The following is a 20,440-nucleotide window of genomic DNA, read 5'->3' as shown; positions in this document are numbered from 1 at the left end:
AATTCATACTGGTTGCCATCTGTGATGAACAAATGTTTAGGTAGCCTTCACCTGACTATTATTTTCACACAGCTCTTCATCTTATTACATCTTTTCCTTTTGAGGTTAAAATCCCAGTCTCATTTCTTTTCCTGTACAAGTTCATACCCCCTCCAATATGCTCCTTTTTCTGATGCATCTTTTAGGAGACCAAACACCAGGCTATATTTAGTGAGTACATCACTGATGTGGTCAGTACCTCGGTGATTTCCCTGTCATTTTCTATGCCCTTCTACTGAAGCTGAATGCTTTTCTGATTTTTTGGCCACTGCTGCGCACTGATGTCTTTGCTGAAGTGTCCTTGATAACTCCTAGCTCTTTTCCTGAGAGGTTGTAACTAATACAGAGCCCAGCATATGCAAGTAATTTAAATTGTTTCTTCAGATGCACATGCATCACCTCGTCTTCCTTTATGACTTTCTTCTATCTTTGATAACAATTCCCTGGTTCTGCTTGGTCCTTCAAGAGTTCTCAAATACTCATAATTCTGACCAACTTAAAAGAATTACGAGTCATCAGCAAAATTTTCCACTCAGCTCTCCAGCAGGTCCTTAGGAGTCCTGCTGAATGGCACCCTACAGCACAAACCTGCTCCCACTGCTTCCAGGGAGAACAGGCTGCTAATTTTTGGGGAAGTGATATCAAGCCCCTTACCCTTCCCTGCTGATAACAGCAAGGGAAAATCCCAACTGTAGCACGTGAAAACTTCAAACCAATGACCTTTACGTGAATCTCTGGGTTAAGTCATAGTTTTTGACTGTTAGTAATCCAGAAGTCTGCTTTTGCTGATTCTGACAGGTTTACATTTTCCCATTTTCAAAGAGGTCTCTCTCCTTCTTAAGTGTATGAGACTTAAGTGTATGAGGCAGAAATTGCCTAAGCAAAATGGCTGGTAAAGGGAAATTGAAGCACTGTCAAATGTTGAATCCAAACATAGTGAAAATATGTATTTCTTCCACTGACATCTTCACTTAAAATTATTATCCCAGTTTGCTGCAACAGCGAGGTAAAGAACAACTTCAGGAGAAGAGTTTAACAACGTTGCTTTTCAATGCTACTAACCTTAGAGCGTGCTGCAACACTCAAAAACAGAGGGTTAAGACTAGAAATTTTGAAAAGACAACTGCCCTACCCAGCGATGTCACACCTGCACCTAGAGAGAAACACTAGCTCCTTTCTGCACGGAATACCCAGGCACCCTCCTGCAGAAACGCAAGGGGTCATTCAGGCTACTTGGGCTAAAGAAAGGAAGAAGAACCTGCGTGCAGCAAAATTTCAAGCCTGGTCATTCTGAGGGTAGCTCAGTTTGCTGCTTCTTGGAAGGTATTTCCAGTCCTTGCATGCACTACTGTCGAGGCTCACTGGGCTCCTTGCGCCTCCAGATCTCACCAAACACACACGGGGAAGCGAGACACACGTTGCCCAGGGCTGACAGCAGGAACCCCGCACTGCCACGCTCTGCTGAGTCCCGCTTATCGACAGCCCTACCCAGCGCTTGCTCTCTGCCAGGGGATATCTGGTACCTACCGACTGCGAGTCTTTTGTCCGTGTGCAGCAAAGAAAAACTTTGAGTCTGCGTGTCCAGCTGCTGGCTTGCCCTTCTTCCAGGCGGTGTCTATAAATAAAGGGTAGAGTACGCACGTGAGGGCAGGCAGGAGAACATGGCTGCAAACAAATAGTAGGATTTGGTATGAAGTCACACAGCCTATGCTATTGCTGGTAAAATGCGTGTTAAATCATATTCTTATATTTATCCTGATCTAACAGAGACAAGGAGACCATGTAGAGATTAAAAACTCAGCTTATTTTATAGGACAGGGGAGATCATTTATAATCCAGTTGTTCTGGTCAGGATAAAGCCTCTGTGTTTATCTACACGATGGCCATCACATTCAGACAGGACACAACAAAGCTACTGCTGTTCTGTGATATCTGCTGGAAGCAAGACGTTCAGGAGCACCCGGTTCTGGGATGGAAGGAGGGTCTACTGGCAACTTGGCAGCTACATCACGTGCTGGGATGTGCTACCACTCGGGAGGAAAACTGCACCTTGGGGTGAGGGGGTGGGAACGGTACAAAAGACCCTGAGCATTTCGTATAGGAGGAGCTGTGCAATTTTTTCCAATAAATAGCTTATTTGGAAAAAGGTTATTTATTAAACACAATACAGTCTCAGAACTGAAACAATTTGCACTGTTTATTCAAGTATGGTGCATAACTTTAATCAAAAAAAGAAAGCAAGCTAAAGGCTCTCTTTCAATTTAGAAAAGGTTAAAAAAGGCTGAGTACAGAAGGTTTAGCTCAACCCACATTTGGTTTATGACATTTCAATTTCAGCTTCAAAATTAGCTAATTGGACATCCCTATTTAAAATGAACTATAGCTGAGTTCGTTCCACTGTTCTGAGCTTGTCCTAGTTACTACATTTTGCTGGGTGACAGTCCCTTATTTTTGGCTGGCACACCTGCAAACAATAGTCAGGCTCTGTGGCGTCAAAGTGCATGATTCTTTGCCAGAGCACTGTGCTACCTACCTACAGTCCATGGCTCCTCTCATGCAGGGTCTTTTTTAAATGTGAACACAGACTAACTCAACACAGGTCAGACTAATCTAAAAAGACCACTTCTATTTTCTGGCATATGATCCCATCAGGAAAAGCCCAGAAAGTGGGCTGCACCTGAAAAAAAGAGAGATGCTGGTAAAGGAGTATTTGCCTGCAACAGAAGGGGCAGATCCTGCAGGGCAATCCGGCAACTTGTGTCTGAACATTTTAAAACAACTATCCATAACCCCCAAGGAAGACTCCAAAAGAGGAACAGGAAACATGAGTGTCCTAAGAGAGCTGGCAGTACTCAGTTTGCTCCACCAAATGCCAAAGAACTTGGGCAGCAATGCAAAGAACTTCACAACTTCACCGCGGGGGTTGAACAAGCAAGTGTGCTCCACAATATTTTCACTCCAACCTTTCCCAAATTCTTTCTTCCTAACACTGAACTTCCACATGTTTAATACGAGCTCTAAAGCAAGTTTCTTAGAAAAACCCTCCGTGCAATTAGCTGAGCCTTTTGTTTTGCTGTTTTATTTTCTTAGCTCTGCAAGAACATAAAAGCCCACACACATCACGATGCCACTGGTAAAGGAAAACCACTGTGTAACAAAGTCCAATAGCTACGGCAGAATACCACAAAAAGAAGCCAAAGTTACACATCTCCTTAATGTGACAAACAAAACAAATTTTTTCATGAATTAAGATAAAGGAAATATGGCTCAAGTTAAGTGCAAGACAAAGGTCAAACTACCGCTGTACATCAGAAAGCACGTACCACCGCAGACCGAGGGATTTCAATAGGAATGGTTAGCCCTCAGCATCTTACAGCATCACAATCCAGAAAGAGGCAGAGAATTTCATAACATATTCTTTGAAAACAATCGCTTCAGTAGTGAACACATAGTAACATTTTATGTTTCCCTTTCACATTATAGCCCACAGCATTTTGCTTGTTAACATCTGTTAACACTCCCTTTCTAGAGTGGAAATCTGCAAACAGGAGGCAGGAGCTCTCTGAAAATGTTACAGGCCCGGAGGGAAAAACCTGGCCATGGCCCAAGGGACAAATACCTCCACTCACTTGTCTGGGATCTCAAAACTCCTCGCAGGGGAGATAATCTGGGGGGGTTGTTTTGATTTACATTTAAGTTTTATGGCAAAAAACTTTGCAATCTGTGGCACTCAGTTTCCCTTCAGAAAAATAATGCACCAAGCCAGCCAGCTTTGATGGAGCGTGGGGTACTAGATCCACAGTAGCATCACAGCCTCTCACTCCCATCTCCCTGGGAATGTCCTGATGACAACGCAGCGACCGAACATGTTAGGCTACCAGGGTGCTAACTCCAAACATTCAAGGTTAGTGTTAGTAACAGATTGGAAAGGGTAGGAAGAATGTCTTGCATTGGGCTCCCTCAAACAAAAGTTGCTTGCGTGCTCCTCAGAAAACTCTTTTTTCCTCAAGACAACCACCTGAAGGATCCCATTTCAAGACAGTGGAAGAGCATGTATTCAAAACAGTCTCTTCAATATACATTCCTCGTGAGAAATGCAAAATCTGCAGAGTATTTTTGAAAGTCTCATTTTTTAGCATTCAAAACCTAATGCCCTCAAGTCCTACAAAGCCACATTCCTTGCTGACAGTTACATATGTCAAGACTGCCTAAGAAAACAAAGCCTGTTTGTGTTGTCCTGCTACTGGAAAAAAAACTTCTGAAAAATGCCTTGCTTGGTGAAAAAAAGCTTTCATACCCCCATCTGGGTAGCTCAAAGATGTAATCAATTCTTAATTAAAAGATCTGACTGCCAACACAAAAGAAATTGCTTCTTGGCCAAGACCAAATGCAAGAAACCTCAGGCCAAAAGGTCCTATGTTGAAGACAAAAATAAAGGAAGAAAGGGGCTTTGGAAGAAGATGCTGCTTCAACCTAAGCAAAATTAAGCACTTCCTCACCGTTACCAGGCAAAACACTGGTACAGGACGGGAAAACAAGCTGTTGTTGTGGTCAGCACTGGCCCAAGGGGCTCATAAGGATCCACAAACCCAGTGACTAACACACAATCCAGCCAGATATCACGTTGCTTTGCCTTCTTTGGCTACAGATGCCCACACCCAGCACCTGACAGCGTGAGCTGCATTCTCCCACAACCACCCTCACCAAAGGGAAGCCTGAAGCCAAATACTCCCTGAAGCAAGGCAAGGAGAATGTCAAGAACTGAAAAAAAAAAATAAGCAGGGCTCCCTTCCAGAAACGCTGCTTTACCGCAGGTTGTATGTCCTCAGGTTGCGCTGTCTGCGCTTCGTGGCACGCAGTTTGACAAAGGTCCGACCTGTCGGGTCGAAGACGCACAGGACGGTGATGCAGACGCTCAGGATGACAACCCAGTTGCACACCACCATTCCTGCAAAGAAAAGAGAAGTCCGGTGCTCTGCCTGTAAGTCTTGGCAGCATCGCTTCCTGCTTTTCACCACACACATCAGACCCACCTCTCGATCGCTGCAGGGCAGAGGAAGTTACCCAAACACTCTTGCAGTCAGCTGCAGCAAAAGGAAATCCTCTGGAAAGGTTTCTAAACCACAGCTAGATTTTTCCAGCTGTTTTAGGAGACTGTCCATGCGGAAGGCTGTTAAATACTCATTGAGTATCTAGGGGGACTATGACATTAGCATCACCCCCCCCAGGAGACTGGCTGAGGCTGAAAAGGAGTTCCCAGAAAACAGTAAAGCCATTTTGAACTGAAGGAGAAGCAGGTCTTACAGACTCCCCAACCAGACCCTTCCATGGGAACATGAATTCTTGCCTCAGCACAGACAGCACAAACAAATGAATAGAACAACTGTTCTGAGCAATAATGTCGCAGGAAAACAAGCACCACATTTAGAGCTACAATCCACTTCCAACACTCAATCCCCACATGCATGAATGAATTAGCTCTCCAAGGCAAGAGGACGTCTGCGCATACACAGGAATGCACACAAACCTCATTCCAAATACGTACCCAAAGTGACACTCTTTGCTGTGATATCATTGCAGGAAGCGTAGTACTGCGTTAGCCAAACGATGCCCACAATAGCATACACAAACTCAATCACCAAGATAGCTGAAACAAAAGGAACACAATGGATAGTAGCAGTGTCTCTCTAAGGATTAATGACTGCTTCTCCCCATCTTCTGGGGAGGAAACCCCAAGACAGGTTCTTTAGCAGGACAGTTGCACAGAATAAGTGATCACAGGACTGGGCCCCAATGGTTTGGAAGGTAATATTCAAGGAAATGAACCAAAAATGTAATGTGTTCTTACCACTAACTACTCCTAAATGACACAAGGACCACACAAACATGGAGCTGTCAGTGCCCTTGGCTGTATCAGAGCTGGGAATCAGATCACCTTTCCTTCCACCCAGGACAGTGGAAAGGCTCCCTTAGGTAGCCAGAATCACCATGTAATAGTACCTAGGTCTCAACTACCTCAAACAGATACGAAATAAATAGTAGTGTATATCAAGGATTAATTCTGCTTACTACACTTAGCAGATGTTCCCAGCACCTCTGCCCTTTGCAGCCCTTCCAGTAATAATTTCCAGGACATGGTCCTTAGGGAGTCATTTACTAGCTCCTCAGTCTTGCTCGTTACCCTGGTAATGAACAAGAAACTGGGGATTAACAGTGGTTCCCCTGAACAAAAAAGTTGGGAAACTCTGAAGTGCCCATCCTCACACTTTCTCTACACATTACAACCCTAAAGTACAGGTGAGCAAGCAGGTATAGAAGGGGTAAATAGCTTGTTTAGTAATGCTTAGCAAGCCTTTGGTGGAGCTGAGGCTAAACCCACCTTCCAGCCTAGCTGCCTCACCATCCACCCGCCTTATCTACAGGTTGGCCCCATATCTTTCTGTAAGTGGCTCACCACAGACTCTCACTAGCCTGGAAAGACCAGTTCCAACAGACACATGGCAAAGCTTTCAACAGCAGTGGGCAAGGAACAGGCTGGTCCTGGTTCCTGATCAGCCCAACCTATGTTCTTAAACTGAGCCAGGCTTTGCATACCTTGGCTTGTCTCCCCTCAGATTACCTGCTGCAGGACAGGAGTCACAATAGCACAGATGAGACTTTTCTGGGTTCCTGTTGGAACTCTTTCCCCAGATTTATCTGCACTAAACAGCAAATGCTTAAAATGGGACAGTCACATGGACCTTGCCCACACAATGGTCACACTCCTATTTCTATCATCAGAACTGATGAAGCCATTAAAAGTAAAAAGCCCCACAAAACAAGTATATACAAGACCCAAGATACAGTGTAAATACAAATCCTGAACACATGTATAGTTTAAGGCAGACAAGGAAGAAAAGTGGACAGTTCTTGGGTAGGAAAATGGCTCTTTGGATTCTCTCTACTTCCCCTGCCCCGTTTAGTCTGGTTTTAACACTGTGCTTCTCAAACTGTCAGGCTCTACTGCTTCCCTAGGGAGACTGCAGTGTGTCTGGGAAACTGGAGAGAAAGATTTGTTTGCTATTCATGTTAATGATTTGCACTTAGCACTCAAAAGGCTGAAATGTCTCCCAGACAGAGCTTTCAAGCAAGGTTACCCGTATGTTAGCAAATTCAGCATGAAAACAATCCAGCCAAAACAGAGCTGCAAAAACATGAGAAGCTTTGTTTGAAATGGGCTTAACCAGATCTGCGTCTCCAAAGGGTTTTTCCTCTTAAAATCTTCACTCAACACAGAAAAACTGATCAAGCTGCTGTACCCAGAAGACAACGGAACAGACAAGGGAAGACAAGCTAAAAGGGAAGCCCTGAAAGAGATCAAGGAACAATCGCTTTTCTGGTCTAGTTCTTAGTGGGTGAGTGAGAAAGGAAATGTTTTCAGGAAGACAAATATGCACTCTGAGAGAGGACGCAACCAGTGAGCAGGTGGTAAACCTATTTATCTCGTGGTGCCTGAAGGTGGAGTATCGAAGTGCAGGTTGCTGGATGGAGAGATGCATCACACGTGAGCCAAGAGGTCAAGTATATGTCTCAGGGTGGGTGGGTGTAGACTTAAGTGTCCGTATGACAGGCAAGGACACGCACATGCCTCGGGGTCAGAACCCCCACGATTTACATTGACATATGCCTGTATTGTAGGAAAACGTGGGGAAAAAAGGTGGGGGAGAGGTGTAGATGCATCTCACTGGCAGATCTGTGTTGCGAGACAGAAGGGGAGCATATTTTGTTAGAGGAAAGGGATGTACCTGCATCGCAATGAGGATGACAAGTTAAAGGTTTGCTAGAAAGATATTTGGGGCATTGCATGAGAGTCTTACAGCAATGACAGGGTGCAGTATATGTGATGTATTCAGATGCATATCACATACAAGTGGCCATCTGGATGTCTTTCAGAAGCTGTGTGTTTGTCAGGGTGTGGGGAGAGAAGTCTTCTGCGCTAGCAGATGGCAGTGTGGAGGCTGAGTCATTAGGAGGCCTCAGGCCGCTGCCTCTTACCCAGTCTGACATAGAGCACATACTGCATCGAGTCCCGGGGCTCTGTGTACAGGATACTGCCTCGCATGCTGAGCCAGATGATTGCCACCTCTGCGATCATACAACTGAGCAGGATGCCCAGGTAGCCTCTGCCGTGGTCCACCAGGTTAAGCGAGCAGGTCTCGTTGGGGTTGTACACCAGCCCAAAGAGCACCACAGAGAGGATCACAAACCTGCCAGTCACAAACCAGCTTGTTACCAGCAGTAAGCCAAAGAAAGCTGCATGTAACATCCCACACCTGCTCTCTTCACAAAGCCACTGAGGATCCTCAGCGTCCCCGCAGCTACTTACAATTAATATGAATTTAGGCCAGAAATCTCCTCCCCACAAGCCATCCAGAGGCCCTGCTACCCCAGTCAAAACAATTTGATGATCTGTGGCAAGTCATATTATCCCACAGGATTGCCACTCCAATTGTTTTTCCCTGAACCCCTGTAAAGAAACACAGCCCCAAACTCCAGTGGACAACCTTGGGTAGCACTGGAGGATGTGGGGAGCTCTGGTCAGGCTCTCTCTTTGGAACTGGAACTAGAACTTAGAACAGAACTTCTCCAAAGAACCAGAAGCTGGAAATATGTTGGTGTCTGTCAGAAATGCCCCAAACAAGCCTTCCAGCCGCATGTATAAGCGCAGGAAGAATTACAGCTGCAAGAAACAGGAATAGCAAAAAGAATTCATGGGAGAATTCAAACCATCATTCTGCCTTTCTCACTTACCAGGTGGTATGCAGGAGGAAGAGGAAGACGGCTGGCAAAACCAGGTCATCGCTGCCTACAGACCAGCGACGGCGGAACACGACAATCCCTGGCATGGCTAGCGGGTCTGAGGAAGTTCAGCAGGGACGACACTCACCTCCTGGAAAAGAACAGACTCAAAGATGCTGCTGACCCTCTTCAACCCCCTCCAGAGAGCTAGACACCAGCAGGGCTGCACCTGAGAGCTACAGGTTTTACACCAAAGATGACAGAGCTTCTTCCTTCCAGCACCAGGGGGCATGGCATGCTCGAACAGGACAGGAGAGGAATGTACAGTTTGAAGAGTGGGAAGTATCAGGTGAAGCTGGTGTGTAACTCACTGAACATAATCACCAGCTCCACTTCACAAGATTACCTGGAATCCTCTTAGGGCTGCATGTTGGTAAGCAGCCACTGTTTTGGTGTGTTTTGGACAGGTTACACGGGCCTCAACTCTACAGAAAGGCCCTATTAGCATGTTCTTCCACAGGCACACCTCCTGCCAGCCTCTTCTCTTGTTGTCCAACAGTTCCCTCCCTCACTTGGCTCGGGAAGCCAAAATACCCATTAGCAGTTAGTGGCAGCATCTGGAGAAGCTATTGACTGGCTCCCAACAGCAAGCACTCAGAGCTAGGGAGCAAGCTCCTAGGAGATCTCTCACTTGAGCATCACTTGCACAGAAGCACCCTGCCAGCTTCACATCTCCTTTGTGTTCACACTGGCCCTGACAGGCACTAACAATTAAAAGGTCGAAGATTGAGGAGCTGGCTGTTCCTCCCCACATTTTGTTTGTACTCCTATTTTTAAAGCTTCACAAACCCTTTAAAAAAAGAAACAGCAGTGGTATAAGTCACGAGACTCCACAGGGCTATCCAGACACCTCCTCCCAGCACAGCTCTCCCACACCATTTCAGTTCTGCTGTACACACTCCAGCCTGCTCCAGTACAAGTCCACCGCATCAGAGCGGCATACCCCATCTCCCTTCTGCATTTCTTCTACAACCATGACCCATGTCATCCTGTTTGGTTTTGTCAAACTGGTTTCTGAAAACATGTCTATGCAGTCTGCCCCCAGTGATCTCCTGACTGCAGCGGTCAGTCCTGTCCCTCTCTTCCGTGCCCTAAACCCCATTCCACTTCTTACCAGTACTCTCCTGCGCTACCACGGACCAGGGGACACCACGCCTTGGCCTGTGCCTCTCCTCTCCAAGCCATCATCTCCAGAGTGCCAGGTTCTCCCAACTGATGTATCTCAGTTCCAAATCACAGCACTTCTATTCCAACCCCACTAACCTCCCAATCTTCATGTTCACACACTGCAGCCAGAGTGCTCCATCCACAACCTGCGGTGACCACGCCACTCCAAAGCCCCATCTTCAAAGTAATAACTGCTCTTTGTACCGATCTGGCAATTTGATTGTTGCCTCTGAGCATAACAGCAGACTATCCACATTTGTTACTTACAATGTAATCAGGATTTCCAACAGCGTTTCAGAGGGAATATCATCTGCTATACCTCATGCACCAGGCAAAATAAAAAAAATAATCAAACTTGTATATGATGTCTTGAATTTAGTGCTCTGCGTGAAAAAAGAAAGGGAGCAACATGATCACATTTAAACTAATTTGAAGCTTCATAAGTAACACAAGTGTTAGGCTGCGGTCGGTCACAAAACCATCACAGCACTGATTGCTGCAGTAACAAAAGCTGGCCTTGTCCTACTAAAACCTCCTCACCAGTCAGGTGTGGTTACCCCATCCCTTACCTGCTGTGCAGAACATCTCAAAACAGAGGGGTCTCCCCTCCTGTACCAACACCCACGGCCAGTGGACTAGACCTTCCTACCCATTTGAGTCACCACATATTGAAAACCTACACAAATCTTTCACACTTTCTGGGAGATTCCATAGTTAACAGGCTGACACACTTCCAGTCCGTTACTCACTTGGGTGAAGGAAACGCTCTATTCCACAAACAAAGCAAATGTGAAATTACAACACCATTTGGATTCACACTTCCTTAGCACATAATAATCAGAGCACTGGGTACATTGCAGCTCTACCTTCAAACTGCTCACTCCTCTGGCCATCTGGCAACTTCTTCTAGCCTTGCCACGAACAACCCGCCTGCCTGCCACGCGCCGCCCGTAACAAAGCGCTTATATCCTGACCATCTCTCCGCTCAGGGGACGTGGATCCACGTTCATCCACTCTGCCTCTGGCCACCGCAGCACCTCCCAGCCAAGCTCTAGACCTCAGTTCCTAGCACCCCTCAGCTTATGGCTGCATCCCGCCAACACGCTTTCCACAACTCTTCCACCTCTCCAGACGCGAGCAGTTGTGCTCTGCCTGCTTTCACCACCCTCTGCCAGTTTAAGAGGCAGGGTATCGGCAAGAGCAGCAAACATCTAATGTGAATTCCTTATCCACAGCAACAGATGGGGATGGAGCAGAGCAGCCTGTCACTCACTGTCACACACGAGAATACTCACTGGGGGACTGTCACTCCTAGCTGTATACTTACCAGGCTCCCTGTGCACTGCAGAAAGAGTCTCAATCAATTTTCAAAGACTGTCTATTAAAAATCTAAACCATGAGGTCTGGGGCCTTGCCCCCAATTGGGAAAGAAAGGAGATTATAGAAGGCCTGAGACCGTAAAGCCCACAAAAAAAAAAAAACCCAAAACACTAAAGCTCTCAGTGTGTGGACTCTTTGGCTTCATCCCAGGAACTACATTTTAATATGAAGATATGATCTAGCAGGGGAACTGTGAGGAAAGCAGAAGGTCAGAGTGCAAACAGTCCTGAGACCACTGACCCTAGCTTTGCATCAAGAATCCCTTGCACTGCCCCTAAAATTGCTGCAAAGAGCAAAAAATTCCCAGGACCTTGAAACCTGAACCCCAGTACAAGAAGCCCCAAGCTCCCAACCCTGAAATTAGGGGGAAGCACATGCAGGCACAAGCTTTGTGTGCCAAGAGTCCAGAGCCCTTCACCCTCGGATCAGAGAAAGATCTATGGAAGCAGAAATCTTACATGGCATGTGGTCCAGCTGCTGCACATTCTTCTCTCCCGTAAAGGTATTTCAAGAAAAGTGCATATCCACGGAGACAGACATCACAAGAGAAGGAGGGAGCAGCAAACTCTTCTTGCAGCCATTGAAATTCCCACTCGGCAAAGGGAAGGATGGTGTGGTGACTGCCTGCCGACAGAGCCTGGCATCATCTTCAGAGCAACTCCCTCCCTCCAAGACAGCAACCTCATTTATTCATCAGGGCTGCTGAAAGCCACCGAGCCAGGGGTCGTGACTCCCCCCTTCCACACCCCCAGCACCCTCTAGAAGGAAGTGACATCATCCCTATTCTGAGGAGATTGTATGTGAATTGTGGGAAGGAGGACTGGGAGCGAGAGCGGGCGATGCTGTCAGAGATGCACAGAGACAGGAGAGAAGGAAAGCTCTACAGCAGCAATTGCAGCAGCACAAACCTCCTCCCTCTTGCCACCAAGGAGCCGGCAGCACCAGGAGCGCTGTGGTAGCCGTTCGGGCTTGTCCTGGAGCCCCGGTTATGCACGGGAAGCCCTTCAGCTGCAGCGGATGGCATCAGGGCTGGGAAAGGCTCAGGGCCGCTGGTCTTTCCTCTGGCATGTACTGAATGGCCAGGGGGATGGGAATTGGATGGGACACAAAAGGGGCACAGAGAGGGGCCACCCTGGTCACAGAAAGGAGAGACTGTTCCAGAGGAGCAGCCTCTCCCAGGCCTTTTCAGCCGTTAATTCCTTGTGACATGCTCTGGGGTATGACAGGATGTGGGGGAAGGGGAGAATTAGCTGTCTGTAGGGAAAGGCTTAGAAAAGAGCAAGGGAGAAAAATGCTACAGCGAGACAACATTCCAGCTAAACCTAGGAGATTTAGTCTAATCCAACATCCCATCACATCTGACATTAGCCTCAGAAGAAGGTATACACGTAAACACAAGCCAAACACAGCCATAGCTGAAGGAAAAGGGCTGTGAGTAGATCTTGCACCACAGAAGACCACCCACACCACGCCAACACCCCAGGAGACAATCAGCTACTCCCCACCACCCAAATCCACAAGCAGATTTGCTTTAAGCTCGCAGCATCACGCAGACACCCGAGGCACAGTTGCACCCACACAGCCCAACACACTAACCCCCTGCAAAGCCTCATCCCTGGATCCACAAAGGGCTTGCAGGCTCCCTCAGCATCCCCCCCTCCATCGCCCAAAAACCTCCTCCTGGTCCCCACTCAACCTTGCTGCAGTTCAGACCATAACTTGCTATTTCTGTCCAACAAAAGATGGGAGGCCAACACCACTCTGAAATCTGATCCACCAGTGCCAACAGTTTCTTCTCACTTTGACAGACCACTGACAATGTCTGCGCAGAGGCATTTGCAGGCGGAAGCCCTGCTAGCCCGATACATTCATCACCCACCTTTGCCCCCAGCTTGAGATGGGGACCTGCTTGCAACTGCACGCGACCCAGTTATGAGAAAGCAATCCCATCTCATCTGTGCTTCATATCTGTCAGCACCCTCTTTCAGCTGGTCTCCCCAAATTCTGCCTCAACTCTAGAGTCTTACAGTATTATTCATCCAAACTACCTCAAAATAACAACTGTTCAAAGCCCAGAAACCAGACTTTCATCTTCACTGCTACAGGAAGCCCAAAAGAAAGGAGATTTCTAGGTCTTAGCTCTGTAGATGGTTGCAGGAGTCACTACAGGACAAAGCCCCTTGCCGTCCCACAGAAATCCAGCCACGTGTGCTGGCACACTGGCCCTCCCAGGGACACGCTCCCGCAGTACTGGATGAAATGCCACCGTGTTCCCAGGGAATGTCCCAGCCCCAACCTGCTGTCCCGCTGAGAAGTCACAGCCCAGGACTGCCGGCTCGCACAGATCCAGAGCTAGAGCTGCTTAGGAAAATCCTTCTGGAAAACTGAAACAGAACAAGCTTTGTGTCACGGCGGCTCAAACAGCAGCATTTCTTGGGGAGTTGTTTTCTGCTCCTCCGCTTGCCTGTGCTGCCACAGCAGAGGCACCCTCCCTTCCCCTGACAGCACAACCAGGTCACCCTGCCCAGGTATCCAGACACCTGTCCTGAGGGTGCAGCAGCCTGGCTAGAGAGCCCCAGGAGAAGAACTGGGGCATCTCCACAGTAAGCCCTAAGAGCCACCTGAGTAGCCCAAGGGAGGCCCAGGACAGTGTCTGAACAGCGCCAGATTAACTCCATCCAGCTGGGTCCTCTAGAAGTGCCTTCTGCCTCCTACCACACAAGATGGCAACTGCAAGTGCTCTTCCACAGCACAGCATCTCCTTCTACAAGCAGACCCACATTCTATCCCTTGCTGGTACACCTGCGTTTCTTCTTTCTGCAGTTATTTATTAGAGCTATTGAAGCTCTCCATACTTCTTGCACATGCCAAAGTGTTTTTATGCTGAAGTGAACTAAAAAAGCAACAGTATTTTAAAATAAGTATGTTTGTCAAATTTGGATGACCAAATAAAAAACATTTGGTGTGCTTAACCATACAGCTCCTGACCCTTAAACCTCTGCTGGTTCATAAAATACAAACCCTCCCCCTGAAATCACACTTCACTAACAGATAGGGTCCCAACCCCATCAAGTCACCCCCCTACCTGAACCCCTTATCCATCCTTTCCTCACAAGGATGGCCCACATGGGACATGGGCTTTCTACCCCAGGTTGGGTCCCTACCCCTGCAGCTTACAAAACCTCCTGTTCCCATTAAACATGTCTTTCTAGAAGCGCCTACTGTACTTGATGGAAATCATCAATTAGAACTTGGATCAAACTTCATCGGTCCTCATCCAGCTATTTTTAAGGGCCTTAAATGGAGCTCTTTCTGTTTCTGAGCTTGGTTCTTCACAATCTGGGAATTGTTCTTCCCTTGCAGGGAGAAGGGGGGATGTGGCTACATCCATACAAAACATCCTGAAGCTGGCTAGGAGGCATTCGCTTGCCTGTGTCTGCACAAATACGAACCCATCTCTCCTCCAGCACCTCTTGCAGGACCCAGCAGGCAGCGTGAGCGAGACTGAAAGGTCGGCTGCTGTGTATGTCCTGCACAATTTACCCATGACAACCATTAGCAAGAAAACAGCAGAAATAAATGGGTAGGACAGATGAAAAAAATACCCAAACCTTCAAAAAAGTGCCCTTCCAGGTTGGGAATATCTAAGAGCACCTTACAAGAGGGAGAAATACCTACTCAACACACAGTGTGGAACAGAGGCTCACAATACAAGGTGGGGACAAATGACATGGCACCAAAGGAAGATGAGCCCTTCCCAAGACAGAGCTGCCTTTTACAAGTGGCAGAAGGTCTCTACTGCGAGCAATGTCTGCAGGAATTGCAGCGAAAGCTCCTTCCCTGGGGGAAGATGGTACAGCAGCTGCCAGAAGGTTGTGAGGATAGCTCTAGCATGACTGGCTATGATTAAGGGAACAGATCTGTACTTTGAAGAATATTGTATGAATTAATATAAAATTTAAGAGTTGTATTTACAACCAAGCCACAGACCACTGAGCATGGGCTGGGAACACTGGTAAAAATCAATGGGATCTTTAATTTTGAAATACCAATTTCACACCTACTTTTAAGATTCTCCTTTACAGTCTCCCATTTTCCAAGGAGAAGGAAATAAAATGAAAGACAGTGCCAGAGCCGTGGGATTAAGCCATCAGGTTTGAGAAAGGGAAGGTTCAAAAAGCCTCCTGTGGCTTAGCACATTTCAGCTGCAGCTCCCCCAGGATAAGGCCACCGCACCACAATCGTCTCACTACAATGTCATCATTACAGAACTAATATGATTAGGTTAGATCTGGAACGACAATAGTGCCCACTGACAAAAATACCCAAAATACATCTCAGAGTACATCGCATCTTTGGCCTTCAAAACCCAGGGGCCAAGAACTTACCTGGACATCCCACCAGCTGAAATCATAAATGCTGGCATAAATACACTCTTGGAAGTGCAATGGTGATGGTCACAACAATATGTTGGTAGTAACAAGAACAGACTACTGGCTAGCTGGCCCAACACTGGCCCATCTCCCTCTCAGCTTATTCCTCCCTAATGTTTCTTTAAAGCCCTTTTGCCTCAGGCAGCATAAACACATCAAGATGTTTTCTAAGTGCATGTGCTCCTTGATAAATCCATCCCCTTTGTCCCTTACTCCAAACACCTCTTGCCTTGGGTAGAAATAGCTCTCACGAGTCCCACACTACCTTCAAACACAGACAACATCTGCTACCTTCTTGAACCTTGCAGCCTTACAATTTATACCCTCGAATTTCAAAAGCCTCTTAGAGTTTTTCTTAAATGGTCCCTCTTCTCTCACAAGAAAAAAAAAAATCAGCTCTCAAAACCATATTACTAACGCAGAAGATTTAGTATCAGATTTGCTATTCGCTCCAAACTGGTTATTTTCCTGTAGAACAATGCTGTGCACAACACACTGCAAAGGGCCCAACGCTGACATATCACCTGCTCTTGAGCAGTAGTATAGATAATCCCAGGTAGTCTGAGCCGTTAACCGAGATGTCAAAATTCACGAGTATTTTTAAAAAGAGATGTTACCCTTAAAATATTTAATTTTGGGGCTCTGCACGCAAAGGGTTCAAGTTTTCAAGCATTTTTCTGCAACTGCAAGGATTAGTGCTTTTCCCCTGTCCAACAACATGAGAGAAAGTGACCATTTATGAAAAAAACCCAACAAATACACTGCAAGTTGGCAACATCCATTTTCCTTCATTCAATGGAGTCACAGGCAAATGGAGAAACCAGATAAAATTCTCACCTTTAGCCTGTGACAGCGGCTCATTTGCTTTTGGAGGGCTGGCCAGCCATAGCACCACTGTCTTCAGGAATAAAGCTGTTCTTTGCAAAGTTGAATACATTTTCTGAACAATTACTTTTTATTATAGAGACACCAGAACAACCAATGTATCTGCTTGGTATGTACTTGTCCACAGTGGTGGTGTTTTCAGGAAAAAAATATTGGATTTAGTGCAAGAGTACAGAGAGGTCCTAAGTAGAGTTAAATGATACCAAACCACTATTATTCACAGCACTTATTCACAACCACCAGTTAGAAGGAGGATAAAGGATCCACTGAAGTAAAACCAAAGAAATTCTCTACTTTGAAATATTCCTCCTCTAATCAACTGGTACCAGTTCAGAGCCTGTTCCCAGACATCATGGTCCTACAAACCAATGACACTGTAGATCATGATGGTTCCCTCTGGGAGATCTCCCAACACCCCCCGTGTCAGGACACACAGGCTGAACACCGCTATCCAGGCAGCATGCTCAGCACCCCTCTCATGAGCCCTTTTCCAGCAAGTGCACTTAGTAGGTGGATCTGCCAAGGTGCCACCTGCCTTAGTTGCACTAAGATGGGTATATAAACAGGAAAAAACCCAAACTAGCAGGATCTGAAGTCTCCCCTCCCCTTTTTTGTTTCCAGCTGGGATACCCCAGAGGCTGGGATTTGTCCATGGGCAAAAAGGAAGAAGTCTGCAGGGGATAAGCACAATCCTCCTCTTAAGAGCACTTTGATTTTACTACATAAAGACAGTGATCACTGTGAAACATTTCAACTGCCCAAATTAAAGGAAGAATAATGTTCTGAGATGAAAAAAGCCTCACCCTATAGCTCCAAGATTATCAGTGCTTTTCTCCTTGACCTCAGTAGGAGCGCAATTTAACTCCAAGCTTCATACTTGTCAGACTACAGAAAATTAAAAGTCTTCATGAATAACTGGTCAAGAAACAACAGAAGTTGACAGATAAACTTACCTTAAAATGAGCCACTTTACTGAAAACCTGGGAGTGGAGAAGGAGCACAATCCAAGTCTGCTGACACTAATTTAGTTAAAAACAACACCCAATCGTTGTATCAATGCCGACATATCTGCAACCACCTACATTTTGTGCTAGCAAAGCCCACAATCTGAGCTTTCTGACGATTCCAAGCTTGAGCAAAAATAATGTCCAAGTTGCTAGGGGGAAAAAAATGTATTAAAAAGTGAAACTAATTTTATATTTTAATTAGAACTTACTGTTCTACAGGGTAATAAAATCTGCTAATGTTTAATAGTCAGCAACCAGTGACAAGACAAGCTTGTCTTGAATGGGGCAGGGAAAGAACGTGGAAAGAACATTTGGATGAGTTGACCTAAGTCTGTAGATACAGCAAGCACCTCGCTTTGAAAAATGCTGAGCAGCTGGGCACCCCAAATCCGGCTCCTATCAGCAGGCAATGCAAACAATCCTGGTCAACCCACGCTCACATATGTGGTAGAATAGTTAATTTTTCCTGGGCACAATTATTGGGGATCAAAGTGCTTTGTTTTTGTTGTAATATCCCACGGCTATATTCAAAATTTGTTAATTCATGGTTGTAAACCACACAACCGTTAATTCATCCATAGTAAAAATAACAAGGGCTGGATTAAGTCAGCCAGGGCAGAATGAAGTGGTAAACGGTACTTACGAAAGGAGTGTTTCAGATGTAGCTGACTGGTGCCAATCTGACAGCCTCATTTCTTTAGGCAAGCTATTTTTCACTACAATACTGGCAAATTCAAATCTGTCAGTTTTACTCCACCCTGGAATGCTTATCAGATCAGCCACCTTAAAAAAACAGGAAAAAAAGATCAGGAGCAGCATATTTCAAGGTGAAAATAAATATATTCAGCGATGCATGGCTGCTACAGCTATTCTTGAAGTGACCTGCCTTTAGGAATAGAGAGGACAATCCCAGTCACACTGAAAAGTAATTGCCTCTCTACGATACCATAGGCAGGCTCCCTGGCTTCCTAGTTTACGCTAGTGGGCAAACAGTTTTCCCAATAACTTGACTCATTGCTTCAGGAATTCCCTAGAGGATGAGTCACATGCAGGGAAAGCCACCAGTCATTCTACGGGAGCTAAAGGGACCACCGCTGCCAATACGAGAAGAGTGAAAGAAGTGGGAGAACAGAAAATCAGTGCCAAACTCGGGAAAACTGTGCGGTCACCACCACTCCTTGGCAGTCCTTCCCTGCTCCCCTCCCCAAAAAGCGTGCTGGCGAGCAGAAGCACACCCGTTCAAGCAGCAGAGAGGCAGCACCAGGCTCTCGAGTGACGGGAATCACTGTGGAGCGGTTTCCTCCGTGTGCAACTGCTGGGACAGAAGGAGGAAACGCTGGCTCTGCTCACATCCAAGGACAGCTTGATACAGGAAGGGAAGGTGTCTCTGGATGGGGAAGGTGCTAAGGAATTAAAACCAGTGCCTCTTCTCCCTCCCCCCCAGCGCTGAAGGGGATATAATCAGAACTAACAGGGGCACGTGCAAAATTTCAGGGCCTTTAGCTCCTCACTCTACACCACAACCCCCTGTTCACTGGGATTCACAGATCGCGCTTCTTTTTGTGCTTCACAGCTTATTCTGTGATTTTTCCTTTCCCACATGCCATTACTAAGTGGTTAGGCAGGTCTACGCCTGGTTTCAAGTCAAAAATGCTGAGAATCACTGCTATGTCGCAAGCTCTTCGGTAAACTAAACCCTAATGCACGTTTTCTTAATACAATTTGTAATTATTAAATGTGGATGCCAACTCTGTGAAACTGCCAGGCTCAACTACATTGGAAATTGGCTTCAAACAGTCTAAACCTTAACTCAGATACAATCTGTTCTCGTTTTACTGGTGCTGCCTGTTTATTTCAGCCATTTCCCTCAATCATGTCCCTGATCATAGAACCCTGGGCTGACAGCCCTGTTTCTAATCAAACATTTGGCCCCTGTTGCTTCTCTGGTCTCTTTTACATTTGCATTAAAATGCATCTGCTGATCTTGGGCCTCTACTTGGGTTCAGATTGCCACTTTTGCCTCATATTCATAACTTTGGGCAAGGCTGTACCTATATCTTACATTCCTAAGAAATCAGACTGCAAAGATTGGGTCATGGAGGTCATACACCCCAAAGGCCATGCATATTGTGTCATGTCCTTAAACCACCCAGGATGAGATCTGAATTTAAGAGCTCTCTCTAGGTTATTGGAAATGACTCAAACTGTCACCGTTTTTCCATGTCATTCACCACTAAGGATCACTTCTAACTCGCAACAAATTGCCCTTTGCCAAATGTTCTCCCATTACATCTCCACTCCCACAAACAGACCCAGGAATGCAGTTAACCTATTTCACAACCACCTTTTAACAGGTCACTCCAAAACCATGAAGTCCTAGAAGCCCACCTCTTCTACCAGTCTCCCCCGAGCCCTGATCCATTTTCTTCCAATGTTCAAATCAAACTCCCAGTAGACAGACACCAACACACTCTTCCAGGAGCCCACCTCATTCTGCAGCAGTATTTCAAAGAGGGAATATTCTCAAGTGCTGTGATTTCCCAAAAAATACAATGTCTGTATTTCATTGCAAATGGACATGTCTGCCCTCCCCCGTTACTCCCCAAACCTTCCCAGGTTCCCACTTTCCAACAGCTTATCCCTCCTGAGAGGATCAGCCTTGCACCTTATTAAACAGAATCTCTTCTATTT

At 46.3% G+C, this 20,440-nt stretch overlaps 1 protein-coding gene across 6 annotated transcripts in view; it reads right to left on the bottom strand.

Annotated features, from left to right (window-relative positions):
• The window catches only part of DAGLA (diacylglycerol lipase alpha), a 73,158-nt gene that overhangs the window by 32,467 nt on the left and 20,251 nt on the right, over window positions 1-20,440 (bottom strand). For 2 of the 6 annotated variants that reach the window (XM_074885189.1, XM_074885187.1), the window contains exons 2-7: window positions 18,393-18,532; window positions 8,830-8,968; window positions 8,074-8,285; window positions 5,585-5,686; window positions 4,849-4,987; window positions 1,567-1,654 (exon numbers count right to left, since the gene is read on the bottom strand). In XM_074885189.1, the coding sequence (XP_074741290.1) occupies window positions 1,567-1,654; window positions 4,849-4,987; window positions 5,585-5,686; window positions 8,074-8,285; window positions 8,830-8,924 (636 nt within the window). In that variant the 5' untranslated portion in view covers window positions 8,925-8,968; window positions 18,393-18,532. Of the gene's footprint in view, window positions 1-1,566; window positions 1,655-4,848; window positions 4,988-5,584; window positions 5,687-8,073; window positions 8,286-8,829; window positions 8,969-11,882; window positions 12,049-17,695; window positions 17,816-18,392; window positions 18,533-20,440 lie in introns of those variants that run through there. The other 4 variants (XM_074885186.1, XM_074885191.1, XM_074885190.1 and 1 more) reach the window with 4 other exon arrangements.

The sequence above is a fragment of the Strix uralensis genome, chromosome 15 (assembly GCF_047716275.1).
Source record: "Strix uralensis isolate ZFMK-TIS-50842 chromosome 15, bStrUra1, whole genome shotgun sequence".
Lineage (NCBI taxonomy): Eukaryota > Metazoa > Chordata > Aves > Strigiformes > Strigidae > Strix > Strix uralensis.
This window is presented reverse-complemented; position numbering and strand designations above follow the sequence as displayed.